The sequence below is a fragment of the Vigna angularis genome, chromosome 4, assembly GCF_016808095.1.
Source record: "Vigna angularis cultivar LongXiaoDou No.4 chromosome 4, ASM1680809v1, whole genome shotgun sequence".
Taxonomy (NCBI): domain Eukaryota; kingdom Viridiplantae; phylum Streptophyta; class Magnoliopsida; order Fabales; family Fabaceae; genus Vigna; species Vigna angularis.
The window spans coordinates 25,638,200-25,650,697 of record NC_068973.1 but is presented as its reverse complement, the minus strand read 5'-3'; the positions used below and the strand labels follow the sequence as shown (position 1 = coordinate 25,650,697).

Genomic DNA, 12,498 nt, shown 5'->3' with positions numbered 1-12,498 from the left:
TCCATACTAGATTTCATACCAAATAAGCACAGATCAATCACATACATCAAGATGACTATTACAGTGAATGAATGATGCATGATTGATAGAAATAAATCTTGTTACCACTTGTAGACCTCAAGAAGTGTTTGATTCATCCTTTAAGCCTTCCTTGAATCTTTTGTGCCTCCAGTTCCTTTTACTTCCCTACAAAAGCACCATATGGTTGGGATGCAGGTACCCAAATGAACTTGGGGCCTTTTATGTTAATAGCAGGAATTGGTTTCTTGGGAATCCAATTGTATGTTCCCTTAGGAATACCAACTTTCTTACAATAACAAGATTTTGAAATATGACCAATGGTATTGCAGTAAAAACATGTAACAAAGGAAGGTTTACTCAAGTCAGAAAATTTCTTTGAGTTAATTGTTTCACTTTTAGCAGAGTAACCTATGCCTTATTTATTGATAACCCTTCTTTAAGAACCAAGCACAACTTCCAAATTAGATCTTCCTAGAGTGAACTTAGATAAAGTGCTAGTTAAGTATTCAATTTTCTCTAGGTGAGCAGGGCAATCTTTACAGTCTTGAAGAACAATTTTAACTTCAATTTTAGGATTTTTAAAAGACTGCAAAGCATTGTCAAGTTCAGTTTTCAGACAAGCATTATCATCAACAAGGTTATTTATTTTATGTTAAAAATCCATTTTTTTCACTATTTAATTGATTAACCTTGTATTGTAATCTCATAGGTTCAGCATGCAGTTTTTGAAAAGCATATAAAACTTGATAGTACTTGTCTTCTATAGTTTCATCATCAAAATTGTTGTCACTGCTTTCTGACTTCACTGAACCATCCATTAAACATAGGTTTGTCTCTTCCTCAAGGTTATGGTCATCATCATCACTTGTAGAACACCCAGAATCACACTCTTCCTAAGCAATGTACACTTTCCTTTCTTCTGTCTTGAGTCGTCTTGTCATCAAATCATTGTTTGTTCTTCAAGACAGGACATTCAAGTTTGATGTGGCCTTCTTTGTCGCATTCATAACATGTAGGAGTTATAGCCTTGCTTCTCCTCTTATTGCCTCTTGCATTCCTTGCAAAATCAGAAACATTTTTCAATTTTTCATGAATTTTATAAACTTCTTTATCATCATATTCATTATTGTTGAGATTGTTGATAGGGGAGCACTGGTTTAGCTGAACCTAGAATCTCAGAGCTTCTGGTTTTTTATGATGACAACATAATTAATAACACGTGTTGTTATGTGTTTTTATGTTTTTATGTGTTACATGTTCATTACTTTCATGATTATGATTATATGAGAACATGTTTGTGTTGTGTTGATCATTGCAATTCACTGTGTTTTATATGAGATCTTATCTGTGAATGCATGACATATGTTTTAGAAAAGGAAAATAACATGCACTTTTGTTGAACTTAAATTGTGTGGCAAAACAGAAGTTTTAAGTCGACTTCATTATGAAGTAAGTCGATTAAAACTCGTGGCTTTGCACAAACTTTTTCAAAGGGTGCTGTGAGATTTTCAAAGTGAAAGTTTTTAAAAAATTTTTTTAACTGTGATTATATAGTCGATTACACGCAACCTGCATTCGACTAAGTTTGTTACAGTTTTGAAATTCTGTTAATGCTTGTATTAAATGTTACAATGGCTATATTTTTAAATATGTTGACCAAGCATTTATTCTGATTCGACTGCATTAATTGTACATTCAATTAACCGCATTAATTGTTGCTAACTACTTTAACTGAATTGTGATATTCGACTACATTAGTAGCTAAGTCGACTTGAGCACGTCAGAATTGTGAAAATCTATAAAGAGACATGAATTTGAATTCTACAGAGACGTTTGTGATTCTAACGATTTGATTGATTTGTTTCAGATTAATTATCTCTTGCAGAACGTGCGAAAGCTCCAAAAATTCATCAAGAAGATCGTGGTGTTCATTCTTTGGTGAAGGTTTTAAAGGCATCTACTTTGCAAAAAAGATTTAAAGAAAACGTTGTTTTTGTGATTCACCAATTCACCCCTCCCCCTCTTGGTGTTGAAAACTAAGTCATTCTATTTTTAACAATTGGCACCATAGCTGGTTTTCATAAAATATTTGAAAAACAAGTCGATTACTTTTTTCTTTAAATCGACTGATCATGGAAAATGGCTTCTAATTTTCAAACCTTTGGTGAAGGTGCACCAACAAATAGACCACCACTATTTGCTGGTGAAAATTATGCTTTTTGGAAAATCCGGATGCAAATCTTTCTTGAATCCGTGGATAAAGGTGTTTGGGATGCAACACTAAACGGTTCATTTGAGCCAACTCATGTTGTTAATGGAAAAACTGTTTTGAATATGATGTCAAAGCACGTAATGTAATTGCTTCTGCACTAACTATGGATGAATTTTTCAGGATTTCACAGTGCAAGACAGCAAAGGAAACGTGGGACGTTGTGGAGGTCACACATGAAGGCATGGAAGAAGTCAAACGAGCCAGAAAGAATTCACTGATACAAGAGTATGAATTATTCATAATGAAGGTTGGTGAGACTATCTACGGGGTGTAGAAAAGATTTACACATATAGTCAACCACCTCATGGCTCTAGGAAAAGTGTTTGACAAAGAAGAGAACAATATCAAGATATTGAAAAGTTTGAATAGAAGCTGGCAACCCAAGGTTACTGCAATTTCTGAATCAAGAGACTTGACCAGCATGAACATGGCCACATTGTTTGGAAAACTCAAAGAACATGAGTTGGAGCTTCGAAGGCTAAAGGAGGAAGAAGAAATTGAAGAGAAGAAATCGATTGCTCTAAAAGCCACAAGCTAGAAAGCTACAAAGATTCATGAACCTGAAACTAAATCAAATGCAGATATACAAGAAAAAGAAATGATTAATATGATGGTAAGAAAATTTAGCTGATTCATGAAAAATAAAAATTCTACAACTAACAATGCAGGTTTATCAAGAGGAGGAAAGAAAAGTTCAAGAAGCAACGTTGTTCAATGCTATGAATGTGGAAATGATGGTCATATCAAGCCTGATTGTCCAGCCTTGAAGAACAAGCAGAAAGAATTCTCCAAGTATCCTCAGGACAAGAACAGGAAGCAGAGGAAAGCTTATATTGCTTGGGAAAACAGTGATGAAGACTCTTCAAGTGATGATGACAATAGTGCTGAAGAGGAGTCAAATTTATGCTTCATGGAAGGCTCTGCATAATCAGACGATGATAGTGATCATGAATTCGAAAATGAACCAATAAAAGTCAAGTACTACATGTTATAGGATGCATTTCAGGAAATTCATGCAGAGGCCATGCGACTTCAGTACAAAGTGAATCGATTATCATCTGAGATAAGAGATTATGAATACAAAATTGATAATCTTGTGCAGGATAATGAAAAGCTTGAAAAAGATCTTGAAGAAGCTCTGAAATCTGCAAAGACAGTAAAGACCGAAGTACAAGTTGTTGAGAAAGAGTGTGATAATTGTCCTCTACATGTTGAGAAAATCGAGTACTTAACCAGCACATTGGCAAAATTCACTCAAGGCACCGGTCATTTTTAATGTTGGTTATTTAGTGGTTCGACATCGAACGCATGACGTTATACGTTGTTTTTGTACTAGTGAACCTTCTCCTATTTGTATAAGCACAAAGGGGACTTATGATGTCTTACCCTAAGAGGCTTCTCCCACTATTGATGCAAACTACGAGTTGTTCAATGATCATGCCCCTCTGGTGCTTGGTGGCTTTAGGTAATTTGTCTAAATATATTGTTTGACATATACTTATGTGTTGAAGTATATTCTTTGATCTATTTTAAAAATATTATTTGGTTATCTTAGGTAAAATATATATATCGAGGTCGGCCATACACCATTGATAACAGTTGAAAAATTGTTATTTTTATACTTAAAATTGACTTAAATTACAACCTTTATGACTTAGAAATTAGCTTGAACTCATGATTTTGTTGAATTATTGGAAATAACAGAGTTGGATAGGTTTTATGCTTGATTTCCTTGTTTTTGCAGGTTTTTAGATGAAATTGATGAAAGAAGTGAAAAGGGATAGAGATGGAATCAGAAAAGCACACAAAAAGTGCAAAAGAAGAGAATCAACAAGTACCGCTCAGCGTCAATTACCATTGAGCGGCACTTTTCAGTACCCGTTGGCACCGTTGAGGGGAAAACTGGCGCTGAGGGGAAGAATTGACATGCGCTACTACCGCTGAGCGGCACTTTTCTGGGCTTGGGCCTACTTTTCTGTATTTTTTAGAATAGTATATAAGCTTTAGGACGTCCTAGGGTTTGTATCTTTGGCTGGAACGAAGCAAAAATGCACTCTTTCACCCCTTGGAGGAGGATTTGGATGCTAAGGCTCCTTTCTCAACTTTCTAGGGTTCTATCTTTCACTTTTCCATTGTATTTCATCTAGTTTCACCATGAATATGGTGAACTAAACTTATTTTGTTGTTGGGGAATCAATGTAAATCCTTAGAAACTCTCTTGTATGGAATTTGTTCTTCAAGATCATTTTTATGATACATGCTTTCTTTCATTAATAGTTAGGGTTTTTCCTCTTTGCTCAAAACATGCATTGTTTAACTCATTCGATGTCATGATTATTGGTTTTGTCGATATGGACACATACGGGGAAATCTAGATCTGGGGAATCTCTCCCATCAGTATATTACCAACCTATACATAGGAGTATGATAATTGGTTGCCTTTAAGCTTTTGTTCACTATAATGCATGATTAATTGCTTGGGAGACAAGACATTGTAAATTAGTGATTATGATTAGGCTTTCTTCGTCGAGACATCGGGTTTAAAGTAATTTAGAAAGTGGCATTAACATTAATGAAAAGAATGATGAATTCCTAAATACAAGAGAGTGGATAGGATGAAATTGATAAACCCCAACAACATATTCATCCATATATTTCAATTCACGTATTTTGTTTCTTCTTGCCATTGATCATCACATGCATACATATTTACTTTTCAATCTTTTGCATTTGAAAGTTACAACAATTTGTTCACAAGTCTTAATTCATCAATAAATCACATAGTTGTCTAGGTCGTGAGTCCTTTGGGAGAACGATACTTGGTCTTACCATGTTTTATTACTTGATACGATTCGGTTACACTTGTCGAGGCTTAACAAGTTTTTGACTCCGTTTACGGGGATTGAAAATTTGTTCATCAACCATGAAACCATTACAATTGATATGGTGAGGGTGGTTTTTGATTATTGATTTATTTTTCTGTGTGATTTTTGATTATTTTTGACTTGTTGTGAATTTTTATTTTTCTGTTTTTATTTTCTGTTTTCTATTTTTATTTTTTATTTTTGTTGTTATTATTTTATTTTATTTTCTGTTTTTATTTTTTGTCTTCTTATATTTTCAATTATATCCTTTGATTATTTCTTCTCTTTTCTATCTTTTTGTGCTAACAAAATTTTTCTAGGGTTTTGTTTTCTTGTGTATGTAGGAAGCAATTCGCTCTAGAAGCAAGAAAATCTCATAACCTCTTCTTGAAGGCCTGGACGAAAGTAGAAGGAGGAGGAGAATTTGAACTTCAAGAGAAATATTCCCTTCTCCTGAGACACTCTTACAACCTTCACCACAAAGGTCTTACCATAGCACTGAAAATATGGCAGAGGAGAATAATGGTAGACGGACTCTTGCAGATTATACCACTGTGGTTGGCCCTCAACATTTTAACAGTATAGCAAGGCCGAGGGTCAATGTTGCAAACATGGAGGTGAAACCGACGTTGATACAGTTGGTGAAAAGTAATCAGTTTAATGGGCTATCACATGAAAGCCCATATGAACATCTCACAACCTTCAATGAAATCTGTAACACCATGAAGATAAATGGAGTGCCGGATGAAGCAATCAAGCTTAGCTTGTTTCCTTTCTCATTGGGAGGCAATGCTAAGTTGTGGTTAAATTCTTATCCAGAAGGTAGTTTTACAGAATTGAAAGTTGTAGTTGCAAAGTTTTTGAATAAGTACTTCCCACAATCTAAAGTCAACAAAGGGAAGCAAGATATCTCTTCTTTCAGACAAGGCATGGAGGAGACATTAGGTCAAGCATGGGACAGGTACAAAAGCTTTTTGAGAAAGTCTCCCATGCATGGTTTTGATGAAGCAACAGTAGTTCTACTTTTCCTTGGAGGTCTTGGTTCACAAACCAAGTTGATGTTAGATGCCTCAGCTGGAGGTAATATTCAATGTAAGACTCCAAAGGAAGCAACAGAATTGATAGAGAACATGGCTGCTAATGACAATGAAATGCATAGTGAAATAGGAGCTTTTGTTCAACAGAAAGGGGTTCTACAATTGCAGTCGAATGATGCCTTGCTTGCTCAAAATAAGGTCTAAATCTGGGGAATCTCTCCCATCAATATATTACCAACCTAGACATAGGAGTATGATAGTTGGTTGCCTTTAAGCTTCTATTCACTATAATGCATGATTAATTGCTAGGGAGACAAGACATTATAAATTAGTGATTATGATTAGGATTTCTTCGTCGAGACATCGGGCTTAAAGTAATTTAGAAAGTGACATTAACATTAATGAAAAGAATGATGAATTCCTAAATACAAGAGAGTGGATAGGATGAAATTGATAAACCCCACCAACATATTCATCCATATATTTCAATTCACGTATTTTGTTTCTTCTTGCCATTGATCATCACATGCATACATATTCACTTTTCAGTCTTTTGCATTTCAAAACTTACAAAAATTTGTTCACAAGTCTTAATTCATCAATAAATCACATAGTTGTTTAGGCCGTGAGTCCTTTAGTAGAACGATACTTGGGCTTACCATGTTTTATTACTTGATACGATTTGGTTACACTTGCCGAGGCTTAACAAGTTTTTGACTCCGTTTTCGGGGATTGAATATTTGTTCATCAACCATGAAACCACTACAATTGATATGGTGAGGGTGGTGGTTGTAGACGTTCGAGATGCTACTCTCGAGTTTCGTGCCCACTCAAGAGGTTGAGGCAGTGGGATAGACCCTTAGAAATTTAATCCTTTGGCATATGAAATTAGCAAAAGCAATTGTAAAGGAGGTAATTGTCCTTAGTTGTTTTAATTATGAACTTTCTTTTTTTTTTTACTAGTGTATACTAATCTTATTTAAGTTTTTAGATATGTATACCAAGTTGGAGCACAAAAGGAGGAAGATGTGAATGAAGCGTTGTCACAACCTCGACAATAGACAAAACTAGACCAACTTGGTGATTAACAGTGAAGATCTCCTTAACACCTATAGTGTTAGAAAAGCCTCTTGAAGTCACAAACAAGACATCCACTACAAAAAAAAGCTTATTTAGAGGGGGTTTTTTTTTCAATTTGCGGGGGTTTTTACCCTCCGCTAAATAAATTCCGGGGGTTTTTCAAACCTCCGCAGTTTGAGTCGCCACAAATTATCTGCGGGGGTTTTTTTCGCCCCCTGGTATCATATTCAATTTGCGGGGGTTTTTCTGCGGAGGGTAAAAACCTCCTCTATATATTCAATTTGCGGGGGTTTTTCGGCGGAGGGTAAAAACCTCCTCTATTACTGACTATTATTTTGAGGGGGTTTTTAACCTCCTTTATATTTTTGTCACTTTTTTGTTTAATGATTATTAAAATATATAATATCGTTTTTTGTTTGATGATTATTAAAATATATAATAACTATCTATTTCCATTAACTTTTTTTTTCAATTTCAAAATTAAATAAATTTAATTTTTTTCTAAAATTATGAAATACCAAACAAATATGATTCATTTGATTAAAAAAAGATATCATACAACAAAAGCCCCTGAATAGAAAGAAATTTAGAAAAATAAATTGAGAAACAATTTTATAGTCACATCAAGATAGACTAAAAGTCAATGTAATCTCATTACAAAAGTAGTTACAACGAAAGAAATGTTACTCAATTCATAATAAACTAGGTATAGTTTTATCCTAAAACAATATCATAAACTTCCTAAATGTTACTTCCATCAGATGATTGTCTTGCACCCAAAGAAGACTCTGGCTCATTTGCATCAGGAGCTTGCTGAAATAATATAAAAAAAATTAATAAAATAAACTCAATTACATGTACTCACATTTTGTAAATAATATATAAAAAAATAATCAAATTCACTCTTATCAATTCTAACAACCTACCAAGTTAGACGTATAGTTCAATAGCTAAAAGGCAGGCCTCCACATAACAAGTCTAAACTGCTACCAAGTATATAAACAACTGATGATCAAAGTTCGACTGCCATATTCATAATCGGCGTTATATGTTTTCCAAACTAGAAACCTACTCAGATGCTTAGACACACCACCACCAGCTTACCTCACGGTTTGACCATCAACCAAACCCCTGTTTAATCCCTTCCCTTCACCAACCTAACAACAAGACTGTTTCAAAATCACTAAAACAGAAGGGATGTAATTCTGCACCAGAAACAAGTGTGTGAAAATTAATTGCTACTATCTTACTAGTCATACGAAAACCTAACCCTTCATATCAGCAAGTTGATTGTTTTTGCTGAGTAGAATGAGAATATAAATATACCACACGTTGCACAAGACAGACATTCTTTCGGACCAGCAAAGTTTGCATTAGGGGCTTAATATTCGTACATGTTTCATGCTGAAAGGATTTTTCGGAATATATAAACAAAGTACAATATGGTTCATGTCCACTAACACTTTTCATTGTCACTATCAATTACACCCCATATAAACCATAAGTAATCCAAGTGAGAAAAAGTTATCGGAAAATGGAGAATTTGAGTCTAAAAGCAACAGTGGAACAAAAGAATCCAACAAATTTTGATTACATTTACATGCCAATCATTCTAGTAAAAAGCCAAATGAGCCTACCTTAGTTCGAGCCCGGCGTTCGCTGGTACTTTAATTGCTTGCAAAAACATCTAGCCATATTCTTAGAGATATGTCTTTCTTACATTTCAGTCTTTCAAAATAATATAATATAACTCAAATTATATAACTGGGTCTCCAATAACGAATGCAAAATCCTCTAAGAATCATGGTAATTATCGATTGCATATATAGAGTGATCACGCCAACCAAAGGCTGTTTATATAATAATGACAGTGGCAGAAGTAGGGGAAATGCACAACATTACAGAATGACAGTGGAGAGTGGATATGGGATATGCATTGTGTTGTAGTTTGCATGGTACTCTCATTACATATTTTTCATGCACATCTAATAAATAACAGACATACAAATAGTAGGGATTCAGAATTTGCAGGGTGTAGGCCCCCTCCACCCAACGAAAAGCTAGAAATAATTAATTAATTATAGCTTTCAAATTCCATATATCAGCTGTGACAGACTTCCTATCCCAAGCTTTCAAATTCTATAATTATGTGTTTCTTATGAGGTTAAAGAACTGATCACTGCATTTCTCGACTACTAGATATTTTAAATCATAAATATCTTTCATCTCTAAGTGTCTCTATTTTTAATTTTTATGATGTGGTTTTGATTTTGTCATCTGTTCATCACATTCTATTCCCCTGTAATAAAACAGAATTGGTATATTTAACATGTAGGTGAATGTCTCATCAGAAGGTAGCCACATCAATTGCATGTACTCATAAAACAGAATTGGTATATTATTACAGTATATCAAGCATATTACTTATACTTATTTAGTATCTTACTTGTGGTTGAGGATCAAAGAAGGTAGCCAATTCATCAGGAATCTTTCCTTCCTTCATTATCATATATGCTTTCAGCGCACCTTCTAAATTCATGTACTTTTGTTCCCATTGATTAGTAGATGCTGATGATGTGGCAGTACTAGATGAACCCATGCTTAAATCTGAAAGTCGCATTCTTGTATTTCTGAATGAGTTAGTAGGAGCTGCTCCCAAACCCATGCATCGCACTCTCCCAGAATGCTCTGGGCCTAACACTCTACCAACAACATCACGAGGGGAAACCTGTGATTCATCAGTAGTGCTTTGACTCAAACCCACTTCAATTTGTTCCTGTAGGCATAGAACAAGTTGTAGTTAAAGATCTAAATATTGAAGCATAATGTTTGAAAATATCATATTATAGTAAAACTTACCGCTATAGCCTTTGCCGCCTCATTTACAAATGAGCCATCTTTTTTTTTATGAGTTTCAATATATAACATTCCACGACTAGGCAGTTTTCCACTATCCAAAAGCTAAATAAAAGGATAAGTTAAAATAAATAGTAAATTTGAAAAATACTAAAAATCGTCATATATGCTAATCTCAGTACCATCTCATGTCTTCTTCTTGAGATAGGTTTAGAGCCACCAGTATGAGGAATTACTTGCTTCTTGCGATTTTCTCTATTTTTTTTACAAATATCCTATGAAAAAAACAATTGTAAGTTGACATAACAATCAAAATAATAATATACACAAAAGCAATGAAAATAATAATGAAACTTGTACCATTGTCTCCAGTTTTAGACGATAGGTAACGAAATGAGCCCATTGAGTTCTGTCTATACCGGTCGGCACATTACATATGATTTGATCTTTTGTTTTTGTTGGATCATAGAACTCATTCCATAAACGTTGTCTATGTGCAGCCCGCTTCTTACCCAAAGTTAATTTGCAATATCTTTGGGCAATAGCTTCAGTAGTCTTAAAACAAAATCGAAGCTTTTGAAAAAAGAAAACATAGTTAGTGAGTAAAAAGTAAGTGTGGGGCATTTGAATACATTAATGATATATATACCTGTAATATTTCCTTAAAGCATTCTAAAAAGTAGGTGTTAGGGATGCCTGTTTTTCCAGACCACCTTTCAAAATTGATTGGAAATAAATTATCGTCCGTTGCCAATATCCCACAATAACCCGCAAGTACTCCTTGCCCTTCGCCTATAGCCATGCCTACCTCATCAAAGTCTACAATGATGCGTTGTCCATGAGGTAAGTTACTTACTTCTCTGACCTTCACCTTTATTTTCTTCATAACTCCTTGTAGGTCTTTAACAATAAAAAAACTTATGAGAGAATAACCAGGTCTCTCTCGTTGGTTTTCGCTTTCTATCGCACTATTACGAATCAAATATTGGTATAGTAGCATGAAGTGTGAAATAGTTAAGTTAAGCATAAATAATTAGGTGTTAGTATGATTGCATTAGGTGTTAAGTTGTTAAGCAGATGAACATCAGTTAAGTATTATATGCTAAATAATTGAAGACAGGGAGTTTAATATACATGCTATAAGTTGTGAAGGATTTGCTAGGCAAAAAATATACATGCTATACAGGACACTCTCTCTATCAAATCTCCCAATATTCTCTCATAAGTTGCATACCTGTAACAGATTCCGCCCAATTCTACCCAAAGACTCCATACAGTTATTTGTTTTTTACTCTTCAACCATAAGTAAAATTTAAAAAATTATGCATGCAGAAAAAATAAATGACATATACCTATTGCATCGACATTCCAATACGATGAAGATTCACGCCCAACATGTTTTTTGGATGTTGTAGGTTGCTCTGTGTTTTCTGTGGACATCGATTGTGTTGAGTTCCACGAATCATGTGATGAGGTCTCATTTGTTGGTTGTACTTCAATTGATTCAGACATTGTAGGATTTGTTGATGGTGATTGTTCTTCAATCAATGGAGTAGTCACTGCAGCATTTGTTGATGGTAAAGTACCTAAAGATTCAGTTTGAGGTGATGATTTTTGTATATTTCGGAATCGCTTGACCTTTGGCATGGCTACATATTAAAAGAAAGAAATGCATTAGGCAAAAAAACCTGCAGTATATGCATTTCAAATAACCTTTAATTAACTTCCATTATATTCAAATAACCATTGAATTGTAAACTATTCATAAAATTTCATTTAAATTAAAAATGCTATTGGAATATATTCTTCAGGGAATAAAGGTGCAGTAGAAAGACAGAGTATGCATTTAAAAGCAGGTTACAGTAATGTATATAGTTGTCACTTTTCACCCAACACCCAACCAACCATTTGCTCAAACCTTGTTCAATTATCTCTTCTCTTCCCAACTTACTTGCTGAAGTACGGGTTTCCTTCTTTATGAAGCCTCAAAATTTTGTTAGATATGTGCCTATCAACAAAGTTCCAAATTAAATGATACCCTGAGTTTGCACAATACAGAAGTAGAATTATTGAACTTGTGGGTCTACAAAAGAAAACGTGAGCTTATTTTATTTCTCTTCCCTTGTACTGCACTTCAATTTTCAACGATTCATTGATATATATTATACTTCAAGTGGTTAAGATCACAGAAGTAGAAAGATGTTACCTTTTTTGATAAATGAGTATATATTCTGATTTAAGTGGAAGAACATTTATTAAGATAACAGAAATTAATATAATTGTTTGACACTCTTTAATACGTTTGCCTTAGTTAAGAGAACTAATCGAAGGAATATCAATGATTAGCAATGTTTGTTCTGTAAGTAAA

General features: G+C 34.2%; 2 protein-coding genes across 2 annotated transcripts; one reads left to right on the top strand and one right to left on the bottom strand.

Annotated features, from left to right (window-relative positions):
• The first annotated feature begins 2,597 nt into the window (after window positions 1-2,597).
• On the top strand, window positions 2,598-3,221 carry LOC108330345 (uncharacterized). The gene is made up of 2 exons (XM_017564831.1): window positions 2,598-2,826; window positions 2,962-3,221. The coding sequence occupies exons 1-2, from the start codon at window positions 2,598-2,600 to the stop codon at window positions 3,219-3,221; spliced, it is 489 nt and encodes a 162-aa protein (XP_017420320.1).
• A 4,794-nt stretch (window positions 3,222-8,015) lies between these two features.
• Window positions 8,016-11,794, bottom strand: LOC108339294 (uncharacterized). The gene is made up of 7 exons (XM_052876487.1): window positions 11,483-11,794; window positions 10,780-11,030; window positions 10,491-10,703; window positions 10,313-10,405; window positions 10,134-10,235; window positions 9,721-10,050; window positions 8,016-8,087 (listed from the first exon to the last, which is right to left on the bottom strand). The coding sequence occupies exons 1-7, from the start codon at window positions 11,775-11,777 to the stop codon at window positions 8,016-8,018; spliced, it is 1,356 nt and encodes a 451-aa protein (XP_052732447.1). The 5' UTR covers window positions 11,778-11,794.
• Between the last annotated feature and the right edge of the window lie 704 nt (window positions 11,795-12,498).

Coding starts and splice junctions, on each gene's coding strand:
- LOC108339294 (XM_052876487.1), bottom strand. CDS start 11,777: ATGCCAAAGGTCAAGCGATTCCGAAATATACAAAAATCATCACCTCAA. Junction 11,031..11,482: donor TTGGAATGTCGATGCAATAG/GTATATGTCATT, acceptor TTATTGTTAAAG/ACCTACAAGGAGTTATGAAG. Junction 10,406..10,490: donor GTCTAAAACTGGAGACAATG/GTACAAGTTTCA, acceptor TTTTTTTCATAG/GATATTTGTAAAAAAAATAG.
- LOC108330345 (XM_017564831.1), top strand. CDS start 2,598: ATGGCTCTAGGAAAAGTGTTTGACAAAGAAGAGAACAATATCAAGATA. Junction 2,827..2,961: donor GATTGCTCTAAAAGCCACAA/GCTAGAAAGCTA, acceptor CTAACAATGCAG/GTTTATCAAGAGGAGGAAAG.